Source organism: Prionailurus viverrinus, chromosome D4, assembly GCF_022837055.1.
Source record: "Prionailurus viverrinus isolate Anna chromosome D4, UM_Priviv_1.0, whole genome shotgun sequence".
In the NCBI taxonomy this organism is placed as follows: domain Eukaryota; kingdom Metazoa; phylum Chordata; class Mammalia; order Carnivora; family Felidae; genus Prionailurus; species Prionailurus viverrinus.
The window spans coordinates 78,845,942-78,873,782 of record NC_062573.1 but is presented as its reverse complement, the minus strand read 5'-3'; the positions used below and the strand labels follow the sequence as shown (position 1 = coordinate 78,873,782).

General features: G+C 43.7%; 1 protein-coding gene across 8 annotated transcripts in view; it reads right to left on the bottom strand.

Moving 5' to 3' along the window:
• The window catches only part of SMARCA2 (SWI/SNF related, matrix associated, actin dependent regulator of chromatin, subfamily a, member 2), a 180,726-nt gene that overhangs the window by 111,785 nt on the left and 41,100 nt on the right, over window positions 1-27,841 (bottom strand). For all 8 annotated transcript variants that reach the window (XM_047831352.1, XM_047831354.1, XM_047831357.1 and 5 more), the window contains exons 7-16: window positions 26,649-26,822; window positions 24,962-25,135; window positions 22,461-22,631; window positions 13,509-13,562; window positions 10,429-10,559; window positions 9,909-9,966; window positions 7,665-7,765; window positions 5,442-5,589; window positions 1,487-1,650; window positions 70-136 (exon numbers count right to left, since the gene is read on the bottom strand). In XM_047831352.1, coding sequence (XP_047687308.1) covers window positions 70-136; window positions 1,487-1,650; window positions 5,442-5,589; window positions 7,665-7,765; window positions 9,909-9,966; window positions 10,429-10,559; window positions 13,509-13,562; window positions 22,461-22,631; window positions 24,962-25,135; window positions 26,649-26,822 — 1,242 coding nt within the window. The remainder of the gene's footprint in view (window positions 1-69; window positions 137-1,486; window positions 1,651-5,441; window positions 5,590-7,664; window positions 7,766-9,908; window positions 9,967-10,428; window positions 10,560-13,508; window positions 13,563-22,460; window positions 22,632-24,961; window positions 25,136-26,648; window positions 26,823-27,841) is intronic.

Genomic DNA, 27,841 nt, shown 5'->3' with positions numbered 1-27,841 from the left:
AACGAAGAAAAAAAAATAGGGTCTATTTTTTGCTTCTCCACATTTATATATAAATACAGCATTCCAAACCTTGTAAGAAATTTTCACCACAGAAGGAGCCCATTTGTCAAATTCATATGTCCAGTTAGACAGAGTCCTATGGAACAAAAAAGAAAACATTCAGAGAAAAAGGCATTTGTATGAAAAATCAGTGGTTAAAAAGATGTTCTTGTTCATGCTCAGGCCTCACCTTGAAAGGGGCTAGAGACTATAAATTATCTCAACTAAGTATCTCTTTTAAAGGTGTGGAAATAAGAGATAAGTGGAGAATAAGATGCCCCAAAGCATGACAAGTGTGTGTGTGAGTTCCTAAGAAATCTCGTAAGGAAAAAAAAAATTAATGCATAAACATAGAGGGGGAAGAAAAACCTTAGCAATTGCCAGAGTGATGTGGGGACTCTTTAGAAGCAGCCATGTAAGTGCACAGAAAAGTTGAGTCAGGAAAAAGAAATTTTATAAAAAGCACATGAAAATATTAAATAAATATGTGAAGATAGAGTAAGGGAAAAACATTGAATGCCCTTTTTTTTAAATCCCTGAAAACATCACCGTAATATAGGAGTCTGAACATGAACAATATAGGTAAAGAGCAAAATATATACTTGAAACATAGATATAATACAAAGGATGTCTAAATACCACGGATTTGGATAATGCAGATTCAGAAGGCTTGCAAATAAATAGTCCTCGTTTGGACCGAATTTGCAAAGGCTAAACCAGAATCCTTTTTTTCTTAAGGTCCAAGACTGTACCAACACTGGGATCGACAAAGATCTCAGGGACTAAAACTGTAATCTAACACCCACAGCCAGAGACCCCATTCTGGAAGGGGGTCTCTTCTGAACAGGTATTCCTTCTCTCAGAAGAGTCAGAGAAAGACCTCTGAGGAGACGCACAGTGGGCCAGGCTCTGGGAACTGAATGGAGAACAGCAAGACCCATCCTGATGGCTGAAATTAACCTGCATGTACCAAAGGCAGTTTAATGCAAAATTCAGTTACGACTGTGATTTAGCTTCTGCTTTAAAAGATACAGCGAAGGCAGGTTGAATAAGACATACTTTTTGAATTTCTGCAACCTTTTGGAAATGGGACAAGGGAAAGCTATCAAAGAAATCTTAAAAAAAAAAAAATATGTCCAAGCCTTTCCACCTCGGGAGTCACTTAAGGTGTCACAATGAATAAGACCTAACTGTGCCCTGTGCAGGCTGTGTAGACTACAGGGCTAATGGCTGATAAAATCACTTTGTCCTGTGTTTAAACAGCCATTCAAAGAGGCCGGGGGTTGAGGGGGAGAGTGGGCAGTGAAAACCTAAATCCAGATTAGATGCTCTTGGTAATCCCACGACCTGCTAAAATTCTGCCTTAAATGAAAAAACAAAGATGAGTTACTAAGAGGGCAGTCTACAACCTAGGGAAAGATAGTGCGAAATAAATGACTTTACTTACGAAAGGGGAACAATGATGAGATAGGGGCCATTGAGTCTTTTGTGCTCCATCAGATAAGTGATGAGGGCAATGGTCTGTATGGTCTTTCCTAGCCCCATTTCATCAGCTAAGATCCCGTTCAAATTGTTATTATACAGGGAAACCATCCATTCCAGGCCCTGGAGCTGAAATGAAGAGTAATTGCTTCAATTATCCAAGATCTGCACAGGTAATTAATACTAATACAACTCAAGTGAGGCTGTGACTTCTTAACTCCTCGGTGCCGTAGGTTGCATTTCCCACAGTAGGCAAGTGGGGGGAAGCACCAACACAAAAAGAATTTAAAATATGAGCCTGTAATCATTCCGGCTGCTTGGCAGGTGCTAAGTGTTAATCAGATTTAGAAATGACGGGCTGCAGCATACTGGTGGGATTTTAAGCAGCTTTCCTGCTCATCCCTACTTAGCATTTCACAGTATATGACATTCCACAGTGATTATAAATGAAGAAAACCCAAACTAAAATCCATTCCAACCACTCCAAGAACAAAAAGCCAATGTGAGGATTAGAGACAAACAAACCAGAAGGCAGGTTTGGCACACAGATCAGAGATCATTAGAAACAGCCTTCTTGGCAACGTAGAGACTCCCCCAGGGCGGGATCCCCTCCGGGAGGAAGCAGGGTGACCGGGGAGCCAGGGGCGCGCTGCTGGGTCCACAGGAGCACATTTCCTGGTGGAGAAAAAGCTCCCAGGCACCACTTTGCAATGTGGGTACCCCCCATGGGCAGCGCACTGGAAGCTGACTACCTGCAAACAGGTCTCACAGATTTTTAAAGTACAAGAGCTCTGCACCAGAGATGCGGCTTTGGGGTTCCTGTGTTAACTACAAGAAAGCTTGGGTGAAAATACGGAACTGCTCCACTTCCTTCCCCCAACCACCAATACCACTACCATCCCACACATGTTGGATTTCAATGGTAGAAACAATTTAATGTATTTATTTATGTGATATACATTTACACACTTACATGTTACATAATACATAGAACTATTCACCTAGATGATGTATTACATATTACACAGAAGTAAATGTGTATAAATATACAAACACATAAATACGCATATCTGCTGAAACCAATTTAGCTTGCTGATGAAGTTATACTTAGGGAAATGTTCCTTTTAATTTATTTTATGTAAGAACAAAGTGAGTAATTCAATGATTTTCGTTAGTTATTAAGTGACTGTTCTGTGCAAAGGACCATGCACCGAGGTAGAGAAGACGGATGCGGGGTGTGGAGGATGCATCCCTCCCTTCAGAAGTTTCCAGTCCTAGAGGAGACAAAAGGCATTCACACATACACATGGTCTAAGAAGTGCTTGAAAGTATGTGGCATACATATAAATACTATAAACTTACTTAAAACGGTACTAGCACATATATGCAATTGTATCGAGCAGGTCTGCAGAAATACCTCCATAGGCCACTTGGGCTACCTTGTACCATGCAAGCCGCCCAATCATCCTACAGGATTTTGCAGGACAGCAACACCAGGAGATGGGAGACACAGGGAGGGCTCTGAGGACACGGGCAAAGATAGAGAAGGCAAGAGGGGAAATGAATGGCCACCACAGTGGCAGGTGGGAGGGGTTGCATGACTGCAAGAGGACCCTGAGACCACCAGACCTTTTGGAAAGTCAACTAAATGCCAAAAGCATTTGAACAGTGGTTTAATGGATTTTTTTTTTTTTTAACGAAAACTGGCAAAGGGGCTGAATTTTGCATCTGCGTTCAACCTAGATAAAACAGGAGCACGAGTGGGCAGCACAGGAGACTAGAAAGTCATGAAACTGTAGGCAGGGATTTGGACTTCCCTACCGCAGAACTGGAGGGTTCGGGCAGCGAAGCACACTTGTGAGGCTTTCCCGGGAAGCAGCAGAAGAGCCTCCCCTCCACCCCCATCCACAGTGCCAGGGTTACAGAACTATTAATGACACAAAAAAATGTGCCAAGGAGCAAGGTGACAGAAAGCTAATGCGTGGACAGAGATCCAGGAAGGAGCTGAGCCGCAGCTTTGTGAGAAGCAACTCCGTGGAGCGAAAACCCGGAAGGGGTCTGATGCGCATGCTCAGGAAATCTACAGTGGCCTGGAGAGGAGGAGGGGCATGAAACGCACAACCGGAAACCGGGGAGACAGGTGTGAAAGGACTGTGATGTCAGGGGATTAGAAAGGTGTTGGATGGCGGGAGGAAATCAGTGTGGCATCAACACTGATTTATGAATATTCCAAAGTATGCATCTTCTCCGTGCAGACCGACAACAGTTTACTAGAACAAACTGAGTTGACATCTATGCCAAGCACGATGAAAACAACTCGGAACCTCGTGAAAATAGCATGGTCTTTGAAGAAACCATGACCTTACTACAGCCAGAACAGTGGTTCTCCAAGTGTGCTCCAGGGGCTCCTGCTGGGGAGATTTTCAGAGCATCCCCAAGGTCAAAACTATTCTCGCAATATCACTAATTCACCTTTTACATCAGGTTGATACTTGAACCGGTGATGCAAAAGCAGCAGTGGGTACAGACTGCTGGCACCTTAATTCAAACCGAGAAGGGGACTGTGGCAATGGGCAATGCAACCTTCACCCCCGACAATGGCAGCAAGCACAGTGCCCAGTATTAAGAGTTTAGGGGAGGGGCGCCTGGGTGGTTCAGTTGGTTAAGCATCTGGCTTTAGCTCAGGTCATGATCTCATTGTTTGTGGGTTGGAGCCCTTCATCGGGCTTTCTGCTGAGAGCTCAGAGCCTGGAGCCTGCTTCAGATTCTGTGTGGCTCCCCCTCTCTCTCTCTTGCTCTCTCTGCCCCTCCCCCACTAGGGCTCTCTCTCTTTTGAAAATAAATAAATTTTTTAAAAAATTAAAAAAAAAAGTTTACAGGAGCCGAGTCCAGGAAGTCTGACAACTTAAACCAATACTTCCTGAGGTATATTCCAAAAGATACTAATTTTATAGCATGTTAATAGGGGATATATCAACATAAAATTTGGTGGTCAAAGAAATTTGGGGATTAGGAAGTTAAAGTTATTTCACTGCAGGATGCTGATGTGCAATCATAGGTCACACGTTTATTTTTGCAGAGTCGTGAATGCGCTCCTGCACAGCAGGGCTTACCAGGAGGGTCACTTCCAAGGTGCCCATATGTCTGCTTGGCTCAGGATAGTCCTGGCTTATGCCTGGTATTTATAGGAAGGGCTTCTATACACGCTCCTAAGCATCCAAATTTGCGATATTAAATTATGCAATAATCCTACTTACAGCTGATAGTATTGCCCATATTTATTTGACCACAGAACATTTTTTTTTTCTTTTTAAGGTACGTCTCCTGAGACAAATGTTCCAAGGAACCCACTTTGGGAAACACCAAAGTGGCAGGAGGTAGAAGACAGGAGCTGACCTTATTCCAACAGGTCAAATGCAACGTCTGTTATGTTTACAGTATACTTTTCACCAGAGCTCCCCATTTTATGGTGTCTTAAAAAAAGCATAAATATAGTAGACAGCGGCTCCCAGAAGCTGAATCCATGGCATTAAACTCTAGCCACCACTGCAAGTTTTGAAAAAAATGCTTCATTTACTTCAAGACGAGGCACAGATGTTCCTTTACGTACAGAATGTGGCTGGGTTTCCCATTGTGCAGAGACCCACAAGAAAACCGTTCCAAATGTTCCTTAAGACGCAATTCGCCCGAAAATCATGGAAGAGAAAATGGGTATGCCCTAGTCAGGTGGTAAAATGGAAGTGCTCTGAAACGAAAATGGGAGGCACCACGGAAGAGAATCATCTTAACAATGGGACCCCAAATGCCTCCCCATCACCAAACTTCTTAAGCAATCGACACGCGCCTGTGCAAGACCCACTCCGACGAAAATTAGGTACAAGACTGTGACTTGCCAGGAGGGCACAGACCACACCCATTACCTGATAATGCTTCAGGGTCCCGTTGATGAGGAGGGCGGACTGCTTCTCCACCCTCTCCGAGATGGCATGGGCCACCGTGTAGTAGGACTGGGAGCCCCTGGCACTGTACTGCATGCTGTACTCATCATCCACGTCTTGCTTCGCTGTCCTGGGACAGAGAGTGGAGAATCATCCTCAGATAATTTGGTGCCTGAATGGGGAGCCTAAAATAGCTGCAGTGAGTACAGTGTATCGATCACCTACTTCCTGTCTTCTAGTTCAAATACCTACTTCCTGTCTTCTAGTTCAAATACACGATCTGTAACCCTCACAGAATTAGCAAGGTAGACTGAGTAATGTCCATCCCCATTTTATGCTTGTGGGGAGCCGTAGGCTCACAGAGGTTAATTCATTTGTCTGGGCCACATAAAAAGTAGTGGAATCCGGGTCTGCGTGCAGGCCCGCTTGACCTCAAATGACGGATACGAGCATGAGCTTGCCCAGCAGCTGAGAGAGGGAGCAAAGGGATAGGAAAGACAGGCCGGTTTCAGCTTCCTATGTCTTGTTAACCAGCTGGTATTTTATTCCACAAGCAATGAGGACCATCAAAGGTGGGGGTGGGGTTCTAGACCTTCGGTAAAGGAGGAATGGCAGACTGAGAAAACAAAGTTTCCTAATGTGGGACCTATTTCCTATTTCTGGGTGTTTCTTTTAAAACCCATCCCTTTTATTATTTATTTGTTTTTTAATAAAATTTATATTTATTTATTTCGAGGGAGACAGAGACAGTGCACGTGGGGGAGGGGCAGAGACAGAGAGGGAGAGAGAGAATCCCAAGCAGGCTGTCAGCACACAGCCTGACGCGGGCCTCAAACCCATGAAGCCATCAGAACATGACCTGAGCCAAAACCAAGAGTCGAATGCTCAACCGACTGAGCCACCCAGGTGCCCGGAAACCTCATCACTTTAAAATGTTGTATTTTGCAGGGCGTCTGCGTGGCTCAGTCAGCTAAGTGTCCGACCTCGGCTCAGGTCATGATCTCTCATTTCATGAGTTCAAGCCCCACATTGGGCTCTGAGCTGACAGCTCAGAGCCTGGAGCCTGCTTCGGATTCTGTGTCTCCCCCTCTCTCTGCCCCTCCCCTGCTGTACTCTCTTCTCTGTCTCTCAAAAAATGAATAAATGTTTAAATAACAAATAAATAAATAAATAGATCAATAAATAAATAAATGTATTTTGCGGGGCACCTGGGTGGCTCAGTCGGTTAAGCGTCTGACTTTGGCTCAGATCATCTCATGGTTCATGGGTTGAGCCCCGCATCAGGCTCTGTGCTAACAACTCAGAGCCTGGAGCCTGCTTTGGATTCTGTGTCTCCCGCTCTCTCTGCACCTCCCTCACTCTCGCTCTGTCTCTCTCTCTCTCTCAAAACTAAAATAAATATTAAAAAAAATTTTTTAAGGGGCGCCTGGGTGGCGCAGTCGGTTAAGCGTCCGACTTCAGCCAGGTCACGATCTCGCGGTCCGTGAGTTCGAGCCCCGCGTCAGGCTCTGGGCTGATGGCTCAGAGCCTGGAGCCTGTTTCCGATTCTGTGTCTCCCTCTCTCTCTGCCCCTCCCCTGCTCATGCTCTGTCTCTCTCTGTCCCAAAAATAAATAAACGTTGAAAAAAAAAATTAAAAAAAAATTTTTTTTTAAATGTATTTTGCAAATTATTTCCTCCAAGGTTTCTCTTAATATTAGAGCTACACAAGCAAAGTGCTGACACAGAGGATGGCTGGGGTGAAGAATGGAGCCAGCAATTGAACACCGGGAGAAGAGGGCGCTGAGGGGTCCTGGGGTGCTGCGGAGACCAGGCAGGACAGGGGTTAATGGGGACCAGGAGGGAATGGCATTTCTCACGGGGTGGGGGGGGGGGGGCGGGAGCTCAGGGTGAGTGTCAAGGTGGGAAGGGCAGCTGAGCAGCCAGCTAGTAGGGCTGGTCTGATCAGTTCAGTCCTGGCACCAAAGGCCAAGGTCAGGCAGAAGCCCAGGAGTGATGCTGAGCTGGAGATGGGGATTTGGGAGGAAGGAAGGAGATGAGCCCCCAAAGCTCGGTGGGTGACCTCAGTCGCCACATTCGTTTCACGTGGGGTGTGGGCGTAAGGTCGGTCGGCTTCCTTCCTTAGACAAAATTTTCTACAAGAAAATCTATAAAGCACAATCCTCCTGAAACACATGGACAAGGGAGAAAACTGAGCGATACATACTCAATGATCTGCTTGGCATCCTTCTCAGAAACCTCTTCACTGTTTGGATCCAGAAGTATTTTCTCTTCCGTGTCCTGCCGACTGGACTCCTCCTCTTCATCCTGGGGAGGGAACAAAGACACAGGAAAGAGTCCACTTTCGCGAGGGAACCTCAACGGTAGGCATTTTCTGAAAAGTGACTGGGTGGTACTCAACTTCACCCACAGAGGAAACACAATTAAGGGAGGAAGTAAATGTAATACTTACCTGAACCAGGCAATACGCCATTCCATTTCTGTTTAAATCATTGAATAAGAGAATAAGAGAAACCCTCTGAGGATCACTTAGAACACTCACTCCCAAGAATGAATATGGAAAAGTCATGGCAGATGGGTATTTATCATTGTTGGGTTATCAGAGTCCTGCAGACCGTATCTTCTCTCACTTAGAAACATTCTAGAGCCTTTTCTCCAAAGCCAGACTTTAGAGGCTTACTATGATCCTTCTCATAAAAATGCTCTCTGATAATGCCAGTCGTCCCCCAGGCATTCAAGGTAGAGGGGCTGGAGCTTGTGAACACACTGCCTTCTGTGACTACTTCACATCACATATTTCTGAATTTAGATTAAAACTGTCAATAACTTGGCAAAGGACTCACTATCTCCACCTCTCAACTGTGTACTATGATCTGCTGATCTGTTTGAAAGCTTCGCTATGTGCACTACCAACCACTGGTGTTGAAGGCTCAGCCCTTCCAGATAGTCCAGGAGAAATTCTTTAAAAGCAGGTTTCAAGAGAATAATGCTTTCCCACAACTCCTGAATGAAAACATATGAACTGACATGATGTTAACACTGACAATCAAACCTAGGACAACAGATCATTGAGATGCCGGGGGTCCAGCGAGGAGGCAGTACAGGTCTTTCGTTTTCCAGGCAAGGGATGAAGTTCTTTGAGGGGAACATGACTCGCCATGAGTGGGAGACCCAAGATGAGGACTCGGGGTTTCTAGACCCCTGGGTCAGAGTTCACTCTATTCCCGGCTGCCTAGAGCTGTCTGCAGGGGTCAGTCTTGGGCTGATAGCTGGGGGTTCAGCAGCCTACTGTATCTCATCTCTGTTCCTCCCTGGTTCTCTTACTCAATGACAAGATGCTTCCAATGGGTCACTTATGGACATACTCATCCGAGTAAACAAGAAACACTTTTAAAATTGATTTTGTAAGCTTCAAAGACCTTGGAACAAAAGTGGCCTATAAAAAATAAATAGCATGCAACCCAAAGCAGTTTAATGGGGTGCTTTTTTTTTTTAACATAACTTTTATTATTTTTCCTCAACATAACTTTTATTATTTTTTGCTCTTTGTAAAAGTTAACAAGTGTTCATGGTAGATTCCTTTGGGGAAAAAAATGGGGGGGGGGCCACAAAACAGAAGAAAATGACAATTGTCTTAAAACTCTGGTGAGCTATATGACCCAGTCTGTGGATCTATGCCACAGCACTTTGTGAACCAAGATTCTTCCAAGGCTGGCAAACAGAATTAATGACCACTCAATAACAATGCTCTCATAAAGGAGATAAAAGTCTTCTTTTAACCCTCCTATATGTAATTATTAAGCATTTTGCAGTTGATCTAAAAAAAAAAAAAAACCTTTACTATTATTTCTTAAGTTCTGTTAAAAGTGTCCAAAATTACCATCCCAGGCTCTAGATGTCCTGACTGCTCCCTCCAAGAGACTGAGAAACATGCTTCTCCTTGGGTCATGGGTATATCCAAGGAATTCAAACCAGAATCATGTTTAAAGAGAAACCAAGAGGGTCAATAACCTCATTCAAACAAGCTCATGTTGCTCTTTCGTCTAAGTCTCCAGGTGTTTGACTGCAAATACACTCTAAGGCTTACAGGACCGCAGAAACCTTTAGGTGACTAAGTCTCAGGGAAAACCAGTTAAGGCAAGGCGCTGCCTTCCCAAAGTAAACCATCTCCAATTCGCCCCAAAAGACCGTTCTGTCCCCTCCAACATAATGTCAGCTTGTGTTTTCTTGGATTCATATAAATTTAGAATTCACCAAGTTTCCCCATTGGCCACGAGCCCCTGAGAAGTCACTGTACCGTGGGGATTGTGCCATCACGGCTTTGGCTCATCCCTCAGCCCCAGGCGTCCCCCAAAGGCCAACACTGGAGGAAGACGCGACAGACACAGACACGGGTGCCTCCCCCATTAACTTTCAAACCCATACACTCCAAACACAGGTGACTACATACCTCCTCCTCGTAATCAGAATCACTCTCTTCGCTGTCAGATCGGGGGGCGACTTCGTAACTACAGGAAAAGGAGTGCAAACGAGAGGGGGCTTAGTTTTTTAAACTATAAGACAATATGTACACCCGTGACCTAACTAGCATGTTCTATGCACAAATGACAGATGCAGGTGAAATAACTTTAACCAGATCGGTAAAGGTCATGCTGTTTTAGTTCTAAGATTGTACAAGGAGCACAAAACTCTAAGAAGCCAAAGGAGCCCAGTACTTCTGCTTTATTGTTTTTTTGGCTTTTTTATTTGTTTGCTTGCTTCAATTTGAGGGGGGGGGGGAGAGAGCACGCAGGAGGGGCAGAGAGAGGGGGACAGAGGATCTGAAGCAGGCTCTGTGCTGACAGTAGACAGCTTGATGCGGGGCTCAAACTCACGAACTCTGAGATCATGACCTGAGCTGAAGCGGGACGCTCAACTGACTGAGCCTCCCAGGTGCCCCCTCCCCCAGTATTTCTGCTTTTAGGCCATACCCAGGATTCATCTCCAACCAGGCGTCCAGCTGACTTGCTTTGGGTGCTTCTGGTCCAAACAGGACCTTGCCAGTTTCTGTGTGAGTCACTTTGACAGGGAGGTCACTCATCTGACTGCTTTCATCTATGGGCTAGAAAGGAGAAAAAAAAAATACACATCACCGCTTGGTGTTCACACAGCCTCCCAATTCTGTGCTGGGCATTTCTCAGCCTTTTGGCTGCCCAGCATCTGAACCCTTTTTCTGTGAATGGAAAGTTCACCACCTATGGAATCCTGGCAGGAAGTGGAATACCACCTCCTACTGAAGAAGCTGAAAACACCAGCCTCTCTTACAGCAAGGCTACCAGCACAAGACCTCACCTCCATCCACTGGACGCACTCACCAAGGCTCTGTATAGGGACCCAAAAAGCTGGGGAAGCCAGCAGGAACAGGCATGCTGGAGGGAGGGCAGAGCACAGCAAGTGGCCTTGTGGAGCTCCTGCCCAACTCCCAACGTCAGCCATAGGTCTCGTGGTCGAGCTGTTCAGCTCAACGCTGGCTGTAGCCTTGAGGCATGTTCTCCGGGCTTTCTTGGAGATCCAATGAATTACCCAATATCCCATTAACATATTCTCTTCTCACTTAAATCTGGCAGGGTTGATTTTTGCCATTTGCAACTCAGAACCCTCAACCCCCAAATGATACTTCCCCAGATAACAACTATTGCAAAGTCATGGTTTCTGAGAAAACAGGAACAGAGAAAGGTACTGTCACCTCATGAGGGGCCAGTCTAAGCTTCTGCAGAACCAAATGGCCTGGCATCTAATGCAGCCACGGGTGCCAGGAGTAGGATTTTAAAGCAAAAAGCTCTGCTCATCTGAAACCTGGCGAACTGGCCAAGACTGAGCTGAAGTTCATTATTAGACTCTCAACGAAAAATGGCTTGCTCAGAAAATTAGGAGAAAAAAATGAAATTGCAGAGGCTGCATTCAACCTACTTCAGAGAACAAATTTTTTTAAGAGGCGTAAAAATGGAGTAATCCTATGCAAATGCGTGCAACTCATTACAGGGTGACGTCACCTCTAGGAGCAGACCCCCAGGCCAGACGTTGTTGGTTTGGAAATGCTTGATGTTTTAGGAGTCCTCAAGTTACCTATCTCCTTAAAGGTAATAAAATTCAATATTTAGAGAACTTATCAATTCCAAAGGATTTTTCCTAAATTGTTCTTAATTGAAGTTAAATATAAATGGTAGGAAGAACAGTATACAGTAGCTTATCTTACGTATCTTTATAATAAATGACCAGACGGGCGCCTGGGTGGCTCAGTTGGTTGAGCCTCTGCTTTTGGCTCAGGTCGGAATCTCACGGTTTGTGGGTTTGAGCCCCGCGTTGGGTTCTGTGCTGACAGCTCAAAGCCTGGAGCCTGCTTTGGATTCTGTGTCTCCTTCTCTCTCTCTGCCCCTCCCCCACGTGTGTTCTGTCTCTCTTGAAAATAAATAAACATTTAAAAATATTGTTTAAAAAATGACCAGAAAAAAAAGTTCTTTCTCCCTTCTCCTTTAAGAAACCACTGTAAGAATAAAAAACAATATATTATGATTATCAACCAAAATAAGCTTTAAAAATAGAAAAGGATTACTCCAAACTGTCTTTTTTGTTTTTCTTTTATGTGTGCTAAAGCGATGCATGTGAACACCATTACTTTGCACGCACGACGTTTCTTTCTCTTTAATGTGAAAGGTCATCTACACACCCATGTGATCAAGACCTACCAGTCGCTATCGCCTCCCTCGGAAAAGTCAGCTTACGTTACCTTGAACTATTATAATATAGCTTTTTCATTCTTATGTCATGCCTCAAAGAAAATTGGGAATCACTGTAGCTGGAATTAGATCTTTGGCAAAAAGCACTGAATGAGCACAGCAGAGTGTAAGAACATGATTTCAAAACAAACTGAGCAAGATGTCCACTTTGCCAACTTGAGCAAACAGAATGCACACGTGTTGAGATTAAAAGAAAAAAAAAGGTGCATGTCACAAGCCCAAGATCAGTGGCTAATTTTCCCAAGAGATGATAAGACGTAAGAGCATTGTCCTGCTAACGCGTTAAATCTCTCCCGGTGTGCTTGTTAGTTATAGACCCTTGTGAGGCATGCTCAGGTAAGGCTGGGGGCTATTACAAATCCAAGTGGTTTCTAAGTGCTCCAATATATGGTATTCTTCCCCTAGAATGGCCCACTGAGAGGGCCTTACACGTTAGACTCTTAACCCCATCCTTTCTTTCCCTGTGATAGATTACAGTGGTTAAGCCACATTTACTGTTCAAGAAGTTTCTGCACAGAAAAGTGGTTTCAACCTTTTTCTCTGGATCCAGGATGTTCACATTCAGAGTAGGCCTCCCATGTACAGTGATTCTAGAAGGGTTCCCCAAGCAGGTTTATCAGAATCCATGAGAGAAGACAGTTTGAAACATACTCCCTCCCATTCGGCTGTGGAGAGGGGTATGTATGCCTCCTCATGTAAATCATTGGCAGAGAACTTTGAGTTTTCGGAGAAAAAAAAAGTCCAATAAATAAGTAATTGTGTTCTCATGATTCAGGAGAATTTTCAAAATCCTAGGAAATAACATTTAGGAATGTGCTGATGACTCCACACATAGAAGCCCTATCATAAACCTACACACAATGTCAAAAAATAAGTTAACCAAATATGCAAATTGTTTACAGAGTTTCATAATTTCAAATTAGTAATACACTAAGGAAACTGGGTCATATTTTATGTTTCTGTATCATTTGCTGGGGAAATGCAATTATACAATCACTTAAGGTTCTTACACACATGCTATACATTCATAAACATATAGGTACACAGAAGATTCCAGAAGGTACACAAGAAACTTCGTCTGAGACGGAAGATGCCTTTCCAGTATATCCCTTTTATGCTATTCTAATTTTCAACTATGCTAATGTACTACTATTTTTACTTAGAAATGAATAGCTGAGTAAAAATAACGTTGGTATTCACAGAAAACGGTGCCGTAGGGCATGGTGGGGACTCACGGAGCAGAACAGAGCAGAAATGGGTGCAAAACGCCTCACCTCTCCGTCTGGTCCCAGGGCAGACTCTCCTCCCTCGGCAATCTCTTCAGCCTTCTGCAAAGCAAGGTCAAGATGTCAGGTGTACGTGAATCAAGAAGACGGTTACAAGAAGAACTTTGTGGCAGTGCTGTGGTATAAAAAAGCACTTCATCGCCACTCATCATCATCCAACAAAGCTTACGTGTTAATGCCTTTCATTTGTATTTCTCTTCGCTGTCTGAGACAAGGTGTGTCTTTCACGGGCAACTTGCGGGGAGTTACTGAAAGCCACATATGATTCAAGGCTGGCACACACCAAAGATTTGTGGGTCGAGTCTTCCAGGACCCAAAATGCTGAAGGTATGAGAACATCAGGGCTGAGGTCAGCACGTGGAATGTCCTTCCCCTGTTTGGCACTGGGAAGACAAATCCTGATGTAACTGGCTCCACGTTCCTTGGCAAGGTTTCTAAAAACGTCCATCACGAATAAACTCGGAACCGCTCTTGGGTCATAAAAACACAGAATCGTACAACAATCCTGTGAGTTCTCTGGATGTTTTCCATTCAACCTAATCGGCTTTTCATAATACACAGTATTTCTACGGTGGGTACTAGGAGCAAATGTGATACAGATACTGTGATCTCATGACAAATTCCGTCACCTGCCATTTCTTAAATATTTCAATATCTTAGTCCATTAACCTCCATGTGCCTCAAAGACAGCCTAAATGAAAAGCGAGGATTATGTCACATTTGGGGCATACCCGAGAGAGTCTCATCTGCAATAAACACAGAAGAGTCTCAAATTTCTTACATTTATAACAACCTCTTTGACAAGGGAAATCTTTTCCATCACCTTTTCAGAATCCTTATTTGAAAGTTATTGCTGGAAAGCTATACTCTTCGTGTGTGAGGAAAAAAAACCAAAAAACAACTTCAGTCATTTCCTTTATCAAGACATTTAAGAAAATGAGCTTTCCTCCCCTGGGCTCTTTAGTTAATTAAAAATATATATAATGATACAGAATCGATATTAACTCTACTCTGTTTACTTAAGGCATTGATTATATAATACATTTTTGCTTTCCATGAAAATAACTCAATTGTCTCTTGACAAAACAGCTTTGAGAGGCAATGTTCAAAATCCAACCCTTTGTCCATACTGAAGAAATGCAGATCCCATAAACGTTTGAAATTTTGGGGAAGTTCTTTCAAAATTGTCTTACAAGGAATACATGTACGTATGTATGCCAAAGCAAAGGGCATGAAAAAACAATTGCAGTGCTTCTACCAAAGAGCAGGAAATAAAATGCTCCCTTTGGTTATGATTTCCCAAGAATTTAATATTCTATGTATGCTGCCCCAACGTGAAAAACGTTTACACTCCAAAGGAGTGATGAGCGTCAAAAAAGACACCAGGCTCTGTATCTTGGCGAAGGATATAGAGAACAATGGCAGAAAAGCCCAGAAAAGAAACCACCCATGTGACCAGCCCCTAAGAGTTCCAATTTTGGAATTCTCGGGCACTACACTCAGGCGACTGTTTTAATTAATGGGAGAAAGTCAATTAATCCCACCATTCTTTCCATACAAATCAGAAATAAGCTACAAATTTGGCCAACAAAGAAAATCAAATGAGACAATGAATAAGCCAATTTCCAATATCTAGCAAGTGGAACTGGATCACCATTTCAATGAATAGTACATTAAAAAGCTTGAAGGACCATAAATAATAGAATCAAAACCATTCTAAAGGATACTCTTCTATGAATATGCTTTGACTAGCTAGAGTGTTATCTAAAAACTGCCTCACAATCAGGCCCGTCCTTTATTTTAAGTCCTCTAAACTCATTTTAAAAATAATATCAAATTCAAGAGGCAATGTAAGATTAGATTTAAAAAATTTGGTTCTGGAGTTAGACCACCAGTGTTTGAATCCCCAGCTCTGTCACTAAGAACAAGAGATCTGAGCTATGTGATCTTGAGCAAATCTCTGTCGTGCTTCCCTCTTCTGTAAAAAAGGGACAGTAACAGTCTCTCCCTCATGGGGCTGAGGCCGGAAAGGATCGCTATTTCAGTACGTACAATCCAGTGTTCCATTATATACTGTTATATACATATATACTCCTAGCATCAACCTCCACAACGCACAAGTTTCAATGACTGTCTGAAGACTATTCCTTTATGTCTGTGAGACTGGCTATAGCACTGCCTGAAACTGCTTCATAAGGTTCATCCCATGAAGTCAGGGATTTCTGTCTGTTTTGTCACACGTATATCCCCACACTGACAAGGGGTCTTGGCACGCAAAAGGTACTAGATAAATATTTGGTAAAAGAAGGAAGGAAGGAAGGAAGGAAGGAAGGCACCAAAAATAATAATAATAAAGAAGCATCCACTTAGCACACACTCAATGAATCATCATTATTGTAATTACATGCCAATGTATTTGCAAACCATAAAATTAGTTAAGAACACACACACAATTCCTCACAGAACTGGCACGCCCTGAATTTATACCCAATCCTGCTGCTATTACACAAGGTGGAAGCCAGGTGGCAGTCTACTCTATGGCAAGAGACAACACATTCTCCCATCATGCTTTGGATTCTTTCAGTTTGGTGATCTCTGGATCTCCCGTGACACTGGTGCTTTATCTTGGCCACCCACCCCCCCACAAAAATAAATAAATAAATAAATAATCCCACAAAACATCCCTTTTCTTGGTTCAATGTTAACTCCAAACAGATTGCTCTTGGTGTTACCATGGTCTCCCACCAGTTGAGGAATCTTCATATACAGTTATCTCCATCACATGATTACAAACACACCCTACATTACCAGCTGATGCTTGAGCTTTTTTTTTCTCCATCAATTAAAAACAAAACAAAACAATCCTACAAAAAAACTACAAAAAAACCTACAACACTGTAGTTCATCCATTAATCAGGACGAAAAGGACACTATCTTGGCTTCTTCCAACCTGCAAAACGTTGGGGACAAATTATGCTTGCTGGAGGGAGGAAGGAGTGTAATTCACCTAGTGATGGAGGGGGATACGGAACAAATTACTCACAACTAAAAACAATGTGGCTTCCCAATGCCCAAGGCCAATGGCAATTTAGAAATTCCACTTAGGAATGTTCACCAAGCTGTGCGCACTGCTACCTGTTTTCCTTGCAGAAGCTATGTGAGATAACTGGCAATGGGCGCAAAGAGGCCAAGGAATCCCTACACGTGAAAATCCTGTGTAAGCCCGCACCCAGGAAAATAAACTTCAGCAGGGCACTTCCTTCGCATCACTACCCCAACATAGGCCACGAACGGCCTCGATCTGTAAAGAAACGGTTTTCTACCAAATATTTCACAATTTTACAATTTGTATGATGAAGCGAATGAATTTTATCCCCCAGCAGGTGTTGTTACACTATGCTAAAACAACGTTCAAGAGCGCTGGCATCTTACAGACTCATTCTGTTTCAGCGGAAACCTAAGCTTTCAGAAACCACTTGGGTTATTTTTACTGCCATTTAAGTGGACCTTTGAGCATTAAGATAGGTGATCAAGCAATAAAAAATACCCAAGAATATCAAATGAACAGGCAACTGCACATTACTGTGCTTGTACTCTGCAGAGAAAACCAACTCCAACATTTTTGACTCAAGTAACTGGTCAATCCAGTTAAGCAGGACTCTGATCCAAACTTCAGTTTTCACCCATTTTGATACTGAGCTAATCAAATTAATCTAATCACGCTGGCATTGCATTCACCTACCTTGACCACAGTCCCTACACTCAGATGCCCAGAATTTCTTAGAACTTTTCTTTGACCTGTGAAATTGTCCTCGTGGGGGTACATCATCATCTTGGGGGGAGGGGGGAGAAACAGGAGAGACAGAAGAATTGAGAAGAAGTGGAGAGCAGCTTGAATTTAAAACAAGTGTCTCAACAATATTACTATACTTTTGCATCTGATGCCTCTTTTCACCAAAAACTATACCAACAGGTTTTGCTGATTTGTTGATATCTAAAAAGGATGAAAACACATTTCCTCTTACCATACTGACCAATGTGGTATGCTGTGCCAGAAACACTCCCCCTCCAATATGTCACGGTCCTGAGATTTACTCCTAACAGTGTCTTCTGAGAAAGAGAATTAAAGAACTTCTGGAAGGAAAACTGAACACTACGATGGAAAAGGTACTTGACCCAACAGTCCCCCATGGGATTTGGACGGTTCTTATTAGCATCTTGAGTTTCCAAGAAATGTCACAAATTAATAGCAAGGGTGTAGTTCTGTTGGTATACACGCCATCGAAAGACTTTGGAAGAGGGAATTAAATATTTATTTTTGGCCTGAAGTCAACAGCTCGGGAAGCTGAGCCTGTGAAACGACCACGCGTCTTGACAGTAGGTTGGGTGAGGGAGGTCGGGGATGGCTGGCATGGGCTCCTGACCACAGCTGAAGGAAGAACTCTAAAGCCCTGCAAGGGCCACCTTATTACCACCAGGAACCACCGTAAATTAGAGGCTTCATGATTAAAAAATTCTCCTTGTAGGAGCTAGGGAGAGAGAGATAGGCAGGGTCCACCACAAAGAATAAATCTTCACTTCCTACTACATGCCTCAACAGGCAAAGAACCTGTCACTGTCCTAAAAGCCATCTTACCTAATTGCTCCTAACTAAAATACATACATACATACATACATACATACATACATACATAAAGTAGCCATTTATTCTCTCAACATCACAGAGAACATACAGCATGGGGAAAGAGAAGATTTTATTAAAAAAAAAAAAACAACTATAACCACATTTCAACAATTACTATCCTACATGTATACCGCAAAATTGTTTCATAAAATAATTAATACTAACTGAGCACTTACTCTGTGCCAGGTTATACTCTAAGTGCTTTTTTTTAAGTTTACTTATTTATTTTGAGACAGAGAGAGAGAGAGAGAGAGAGAGAGAGAGCAGGGGAGGGGCAGAAAGAGAGGGAGAGACGGAGAAAGAGAGAGAAAGAGAAAGAGACAGAGAATCCCAAGCAGGCTCTGTGCTGTCAGGGCAGAGCCCAACACAGGGTTCAATCTCACAAACTCTGAGATCATGATCTGAGCAGAAATCAAGAGTCGGACACTCGGCCAACTGAGCTGCCCAGGGCCCCACTAAATGCTTTAGATCCACTTTGCCATGTAATCCTATCACCTTCTTACAGATCCAGAGACTGAAGCACGAGGTAATAGGTCTTTTAATGAAATACTCTATAAGGGAATGAAAGCAAATTTGTACGAAATTTAAAAGTCTGCAGACTAATGTGATTTATTAGACAGTGGCTCAATTTTCTACTCTAGTATGCTCAATCCTATTTGTACACACCCTGGTGGCCTTATGTAGCCCCATGCCCTTTTATACCTTGTAGTCACCCAGCAGATGTTAAGAGAACGATCATGGCAGGGGACAGAGACCTCAAGGTCATGCAGACTGCACATCAGAGTACATTAATCTTGTCACACTGCAAAGACTGGTTTCACATAATTAGGTATTTCCATACTTTACAAATTATGCCTCCTCTAACACCTAGGTAGGTACATATATTTCGTTTCCTATTCCTCCACTTCAAAGGCATTAACGGAAGACCAGACCCACAGCGAGAAGCTCCAGAATGATTTATAAATGTTATACGTCACAGCAGCAGCTCTGATGGTGAGAAGAGAGAAGCAAACATGGTCAAGGCAGGTTAAAGAAAACCCACTCTCCTGTTTACCAATAGCAAGGAAACACAATAAACTCCACCAGAAAGAGAGAGAACTTCTCTGTTACATTGGGGCAATTAAAAAAAAATTGATCCCTTTCCATTTAAGTTACAAGGTCAACCACACTCATCTACAGGAGTGTAGATACAGTCAGCTGTAGCCGAGTGGTCCTATACCTGTTGCTACAGCACAATGTTCTTGGTCCACTGGGTAAAGAAGGCTTTCTCAAAATAAAGGCTTATTGATGCCTTACTTCATTAAAAACAAACGAATGAACAAACAAACCGCAGACAGGTACAGCATAATACTGTTCTGTGGGAAAATGCTTTCTCAAAGGGTCAGCGCAGAACTTTTAAGCTTCAGGACACAGCCTTCCTCCCCAGCAGAGAAGCTGGAAGGAGCCATCTCAATCATTCACTCTAATGGAGGGAAGAAGAACTACAGATAATCCAAACTGTCAAATAATCAGCTTTTGAAAGCATCCATTTGCTTTGCACTTGAATAAAGGTGCATCTGCAATTGTGTAACTTGCTTTGAAAGAAGTCTCAAAGCCCCAGGAAAGAGACAGGTTTCAGGAAGGAGCCTGGTTTCTTTGTTTCCTCCATTATCCCATTTGTCCCAGCAAGATGGCCCCGGAAAGAAATACAGCAGGTCCTCCCCAGTCCTGCTGAGGGCAGGGTGTGCTCAAAAGCTGGGCATCCTGACAGAGCACCGGGAAGGAGGCAGAGGGCTGATGATCAACTAATGGTTCTGCACATTCAATCGTGTGAGATAACCAGCCAGAGCCACCCAGAGATTCCCACCAGGCAGACAGGAGGGAGTTGCTTTGGTATCCATTATTCTTTTGCCAGGAAACCAGTCCCCACCCCCAACTTGACTCCTGGGGCTTCCTTTTCCGCATTCATCATGGTTTATCATTATGTACCTGGTTGCATATTTGATTAATGTCTACCTGCCTCTCGCTCTCTGATGGAACTGAGAAGGCACCTGTGCTTCTCCTTGCCATCGCCTTCTTTCTCCCCCAACGTGTAGCCCGCTGCCTAGCTTCAGTTGATACTCATCAAACAAATGGATAAAAGAGAAAAGAATAAATGCTATCAGCAAACCTGAAGCTAAGAGTTTGGAAGTAGAGAGCCAATCTATAGATCATGCAAAGTTGGCAGCATCGTGAAAAATAGTGTGACAGGTTCCCGCTCTATACAGATTAACACAAAAATAAAGGCATAATCCCCATCACTCAGTTAGAGATCTTTCTTTGCCTACGATGATATAACAATCTAATACCATGGCAGGAATCCATTAATTATAAGCCAGAAGCTCAATTCGGGGACCCTTCAGCTTTTACATCACACACACACCAAGTAGAATTTGAATTTTACTGCTACGAACACCAACAGTGACCTTTTCCTGGCCACTTCTGCAAAACACAGCTCCGGACTAGGAAAAACGAAAACTGCCGTTTCACGGGGTCCCCTTGTGGAATGTTACAGAATTCTTTCTACCTGTTTGCCCATGTGCCTTTCTCTGACTCTGAAAGCGTCTTTTGAAGTCAGAAACTGGGAGCTGGCATTCTGCAGAGTCTATAATGCCACCTTGACAAGAAAATGAGGGATCGCTCAACGACGAAATGTCTAAATCCAAGCCCTGAGTCATTGTGCGCTCTTCACAATGCGGGAAGCTATCTTCTACTAAAGAAGTCAGGTGCAAGAAGGCACCTTCTCAATCATTTATTCCTCCTCCTTAATTATGAAGCAGGGATGGGAATTCAGGAGCCATGAAATTAATTATTTTTTGAAAAACATTGCGTTCAATTATTCAGTGCACGGAATAAATGATTAAATGGCACCAATCTTCAATCCTCACAGCCCTGGCCGAGACTTCCTGTTTCTTGCTGGTGTGTGTGCCCAGGCCAATCAGGGTGTGCCGTGAAAACAAAACATGAACCAAGAACCAAATCACCAGACCACTCAGGATTCAGAGAGGATCTGTATTCACAGGTCTACACTGGCAGGTTGCCCTTGAATCAAGGTACAATATCTGCAGGGCAGAAATTCTAAATCTTACTCTTCACTTTCTGTGCAATATAATTAGGTTATATTGTACATAAAACTATTTACTGTTCTCTGTAATAACCTAAAACCCTGCCTTAGACACTCACCTTACTGTGACACCAGGGCAGCTGAACTGAATGAAGGAACCACTTTGACACTGTCTCCCGTTCAAACAAACAGACTGAAATCTGTTTCGAAAGTACCCCAAGGCCATCTCTTAACATCTTTCTCAGGCTCTTTCCATCTGTACTCTGCATTCCTTCTTAATTTTCATCGCCCTACCACACTGGCATTAAACTTAAGCAAATACTTCTGTGCCCTCACATCTTTCCCTTTTTGACTGACCGTATACACTTGATATTTCAACACTGTATGGAACCATGAAAGTATGGACAGAACCGTTACAGTTTGGAACATCCTACTGGCTACACCCTCATCTCCGACCTGTGGTCTGGTGTGCCTCATCACCTCTTTGACACTGTGCCTGTTTTGGGTAAGCATTTTCTGCAACTCAAATATCTGATTCTTCCACTAGGGCAGTAACGAGTAAATACACACACATACACACACACACACACACACACATATATATACACATATATATGTATATATACATACATGTATATATGCATATATATATGTTTTTTTTTAAGTTCTTTTATTTTTTATTTATTTTTTTTCAACGTTTATTTATTTTTGGGACAGAGAGAGACAGAGCATGAACAGGGGAGGGGCAGAGAGAGAGGGAGACACAGAATCCGAAACAGGCTCCAGGCTCTGAGCCATCAGCCCAGAGCCCGACGCGGGGCTCGAACTCACGGACCGTGAGATCGTGACCTGGCTGAAGTCGGACGCTTAACCAACTGTGCCACCCAGGCGCCCCAAGTTCTTTTATTTTTAAGAGACAGAGAGAGACACAGCATGGGCAGGGGAGGGGCAGAGAGAGAGGGAGACACAGAATATGAAGTGGGCTCCAGGCTCTGGGTTGCTAATACAGAGCCCAACTTGGGGCTCGAACCCATGAACCGCAAGATCATGACCTGAGCCAAAGTCGGATGCTTAACCGACTGAGCCACCCAGGTGCCCCAGGAGAATGTATTAAAGGGCCCTGGACTGGCTCCTGACCACACACTCCTCTCCTCTGACTCACTAGGGTGCTCACCTTCTTCCTCTTCCTCCTCTTCTTCTTCTCTTTGGCGGCCTGGGCTTGCTTGTGCTCCCAGACCAGGTTGGTCAGGTTGGCCACATACTCATCAGTCTGCTGCAAAAGGTAAGCTAAACGCCTGTCTTTCTTTTGATCAATCAGTTTTCTGTAGCCCTCTTCATCTTCAGCCTATTAAGGAAAGAAGAACATGGTCAGGGCGCCATAAAGATTGGCAGACGACTCCATCTGCCACTCATCCGCCCCCCTCATGGTCTGAACTCTGACCGGTGGTGAGTGTGGGCAACCTAAGGATCCAGGCTATGTGAGTTACGGCGCACAATCCGGGTCTGGGGTGCGCTTGGGGGCGCCATGCCTGCATCCCAGGACACGCGGGCTCGTAACAGTCAGGACACCGAACCACACTACTTATGTGGTGCAAGTCCTCAAAGTCAGCTCTTTGCTCTTCTAAGGTTCTTTGTGCGTGCACACACACACACACACACACACACACACACAGATAAAATTTGAGAATCCGTCATCCAAAGTGTATCCTTAACTTTGTATTCTGGAAATTTTCAAAAACAACTGAAAGTAGAGAGGAGAGTATAATCTCTCATATCACCAACACCAAGCAACAGGAATTAACTCACAAGGACTCCCTTTTCACGGCTACCCTTCCCTCAAGTCCTCTCCCCAGTCCCAAGCTAGAACGTCCTGAAGCAAATTCCAGACATAAGATCTTTTCATTCAGAAATAGTTCAGTAAGTATTTCTAACGGCAAAGACTCCAATGGACTGTAAGTGTAGTAAGTATAACTTCATATATGTAAAAGCATCACAAACACTGCGGCTGATAGGAAAAGTCAAATTCGGGGGAGTTTTGTCACTGACAGGCACGGCGCGACGGGCCTACGTGACTAGAGGCGAGTCATTTAGCACCTGGAGTCTGATACTGCTGGGTAATAAAACAGGTACAGTAATTTCCACCTCTACCTCCCATTAAGCAACATTATGAGGTTAAATGCAATAAAAACTCTGATGTACTCTGGGCCATTTCAAGAGAAATCTCTTTTATGCATCCCAATAAAAAGGACAGCTCAAAATATTTTCCTCGTGTGACGTGCAGGATAAAAAGGGACATACCACAAAATCTTCCACTCTGCGCAAAAGCTGGGGATCTTTGGTCCAGGGGCACCACTCCAGCATGTGCCCGAGTGACAGCCGTTTTATAACCCAGTCTAGCTGCTGTCTGCCCCGTGGATGAGTGTGAACCTCAAATGCTATTATAACTCTAATTGCTTTTGGTTATGGTTGATCTCACTTGAAGAAAGAGTGATAAAAACTGCAGTTTCCCTGTTATCTGTATATTCCATCATTTAATTGCAAAAATTAATGATTTGCAAATGCCTAATCATTAGTGTCAAACCAATCTGTTACTGAAGTTCTAATATAGTTTCACTCCAGTTGAATCAGACAAATTTTGACCGCTTACTGCTCAAATTACTACAAAGCAGCCTCCTTGGCTAGTTAGAAATCTCGTGGACAGTCGTCTCCTTCCCGAAAAAGCAGAGGGAGGTTGGAGGAGATCTAAGGTTTAGTAATACCTGGAAACAGGGCTCTTTAAAACATGGTGTTTAGTCTCTGGAATCCACAAAATTAGTGGGGAAAAAAAATTCAAACCATAATAACACCAAGAAAGGCCTTGTCACTTGGAATTTTCCAGGTCCGTAATTATGGGCCAAGGCTAATGATTTTATCTCCATCCTATTCTCAGGCATTATGTCCCAGGTACAATTTGCAGGTCTCGTATCATTATAGATCACACACACTTTTAAAATTCCATGGTGTGCTCCGAGGTCCAATTCCAAAAATAAATGGTCAATAAAACCAAACACCCTTGCCAATGATGTAAACCAATCCCTTCTGTATTTATATATCCATTAAAAAATAATAGCATAAATGTAATGACCCGTGGGTAGCCTTTGACAATAACACAGCTATAACCAAAAACGCAACATTTCAAAATTAACTTAAAAATCACTTTTTATACTCCTAGGGAGAAATTTCTATCATTAAAAAAAAAAGGATAACACCAGAGGCTTCAAAAAAACAGACCTTCTTCGAGTCCAAGATATAACTTCATGACACATTCATGCAAAGCAACCTGTATCATGAGTCTCAAAGACACAAAATTTTACAAAGGACGATCTGGTTGTTAAATACAACTCCTGAAAGCTGTACGACCCGTCTTTATGTGAGAAGCTATAATCTGAACAGCAATGCTGCCCCAGGACAGGCAAGTACTCGACTCATCAGCCGTGGTCCTGGATTCATAGTATGTGCTGTCCAGGAAAGAGAAGATGTGCTTACTCCATCCATACAAGGTTCAAAGGAGCGTGTTAACATGTTTGAGAAGCTGCTTTTACTCACCCCCTGCTATAGCATATTTACCATTCTCAATACGGGTGCCTGTGAGGACCCCCATTTCCCGGGGTCCCTGCAGGCAAGCGAGCCCCTTACCATCAGTCTTCGCATTCTCTCCTTTTCGATACGCTCTGTCTCTTTTTTCTGCTCTCTTTCCGTGTTGGCGTGCCAAGTTGCCACTGCTTTGGACAGCTTCTGGATCTTCCCGGCCACAGACCGATGGTATTCCTTAAAATCTTTTGCATGCTGCAAAATACTGTTCAGGTACTCCTACGGGATCCAAAGGGAGGAGAAAAGGATACTCAAAGTCTATTTCCCATGAGGTTTCAGCGTAGCCCAAGAAAGCACACACTTTGGCTTCATGAGAGTGGACGATTAGAATCTTCTGGGGGACAGGTGCCCTGGGATGTGTGCTGGCAGCTGAGCTGTGGGCTATGGGGCTGGTGAAAAAGGCTCTCAAAGTTTGTTTGGGCGCCAGTGTGTGGAAGCGAAACCTCTGAGGCCTCAAAAAATACGGCCCCATGAAAATGGCAGGATCAAGGATTGGCAGAAGCATGCAAAACAGCAGTGATGAAATGTAAAGCACATCACCCTCAAATAAACCCGAGGGAGGAGGGTATTTTCAGTGAGAACCAGGTTATAAAAGTCATGCCTCTTCTGCTCTAACTTAAACGCCTTAGAACCGTGACTTGAAATAAGATGAGGAGCCACGAAAATCGCCGCCCATAATTCAGATCTACTTTTGAAATACAGGAGTAGACACGTGTACCAACGAATATCTAACATTTTTTTTTTCCAAATGAAACGAAGCTGGGGCATTAAATCGAGCACCAGAAAACAAACACAATTTATAGGGCTTCTAATGCAAAATCAAATCCTGCATCAAAAATATTTCCAACCCCCTAGGAAGGAACATTTTAAAATATCTGTCCCTGGGTGCCTGGATGGCTCAGTCGGTTAAGTGTCCGACTTCAGCTCAGGTCATGATCTCACGGTTTGTGAGATGTGAGCCCCACGTCGGGCTTTATGCTGGCAGCTCAGAGCCTGGAGCCTGCTTCGCATTTTGTGTTTCTCCCTCTCTCTACCCCTCCCTGGCTTGCGCTGTTTCACTCTCTCTCTCTCAAAAATAAATAAATGCTAAAAAAAAAATTTTTTTAACTCTGCCCCTATGAAACCTCCAACGGGGCCCCAGAAAAGCCCAGGAGGCTGTATTTACATTCTTTATAAAAATAACTGTTTTGGGGAGCCTGGGTGGCTCGTCAGTTAAGCCTCAGACTTCGGCTCTGGTCATGATCTCACAGTTTGTAGGTTCGAGCCCCGCTTCGGGCTCTGTGTTGACAGCTCAGAGCCTGGAGCCTGCTTCGGATTCTGTGTCTCCTTCTCTGTCTGCCCCTCCCCCACTCACACTCTGTGTCTCGCTCTCAAAAAATAAATAAGAAATTAAAAAAAAAAAAACCAAAAACTGTTTTGCTCTCTTCATTTCTTTTCCAGGCCATCGGGGTGGCAGCTGGCCGTGGGATTATGCAGAAGACACCTGCCGGGAATTCAGAAAGCAGGGTCCTCCACTGATCCCCTCACAGTCCCATGGACAGGCCACCCACTTCCCTAGCCTGGCCTGTCTCACATGGGGCAGCTGGAACACGGGAGTTGCAAGGGACCTTTCTGTTCTCATGGTTTGTCCCCACTGCCCTCGCCAGTACATTTCTCAGTCCTTCTGAGTCCACCTGAGGGCTCAGTCAGGCGTGTCCGTCAATGTAGGGCCACACAGTCCACCCCCCAATACCTGGTGCTTCTGTCGACGCTTCCTTTCCTGCTCAATCTTCTGCTGCTTCTCCAGTTTCTCCGTCATGCGGGCCTCCCTCAGGGTCTGGCGCTTGCTCCGTTTGTATGCTTTGGAGTTGAGGGCCGTCTCCAGGGTTGTGTCTCGTCGCATGCAGGCCACCACCTCTTGTCTCAGCTGTCAAGGTCAAGGGGGGAGCGGGGAGCCGTTGGGAAAGCTTCCCCAAACAGAGGCCTGGCTCCTGGACAGCCTCCACTGCCCTGCTCCCCGTTGGTGGGGCAGAATGGGGTCTCTACAAGGTTCTCCATCGGAGTTGGCCTTGTTTTTTGTAAGTGAAGGGACTACATCGTGCCAAATCCACGCAGCACTTTCAAAGACGGTAAAAGTGTTCTTTCCAAGTAATTCAGATTAAAAACAAAAACAGAAACTTACAGCACTGTAACACGAACAAAAACACTAACCAAAACCTGTCTTGGGTGTTCAATAAATTAATTCATTCTGTTTAATTATTCTAATGGTATTAATTAGCTAATGAGCTTCTGAAATATTTTACTTCATTTTAAGTGCCATACTAACATTCTCTTTGTGTCTAAAGATGGACTTTAATGATGCTCTGCAAAAAAGAGTAGAAACGTTACTTCTTGTTCATGCACAGTAGCAGCAGGTACTCAAACAATATTAATTCAATGTTAATTTTCATATGAAAAATGGGAAATACGGGCTTTGGCTTCCCCCACTCCCAACGATGATATTCTTTCCAAGATATTTAACTTTCACACTAGATCGTGGACTTCTTTTTAGATTATCATAAACGTAGTGCCTTATCCATGTTGTACGTTATGTGGTAGCAGCTGGGGTGGTGGGGGTGGGGGAAGGATTGGGCATATACGTTAAAATAACAATCTAACTGAATCTCAAATCAGCATCAACTATAGTTAATTCACTGGGAAAATTTCATAGAGGGTGGACTTTTCTACACCATCAAGCAAAAAAATCAGAGACTGGTAAGAGTCCAGCACACAGAAGCAAATCTGGATATAATCTTATTTTGTGAAGATATATTCGGTTATTAATCATTTTCACAAAATTTTAGCAAGCACTTCATGAAGTGCGTTTCGTGAAGTCCTGTATAGGAAAGGAAGTAAATGGCATTCAGGGCCTTTTATTTTCTTTCTTTTAGAATTTCAGCTGAAAGC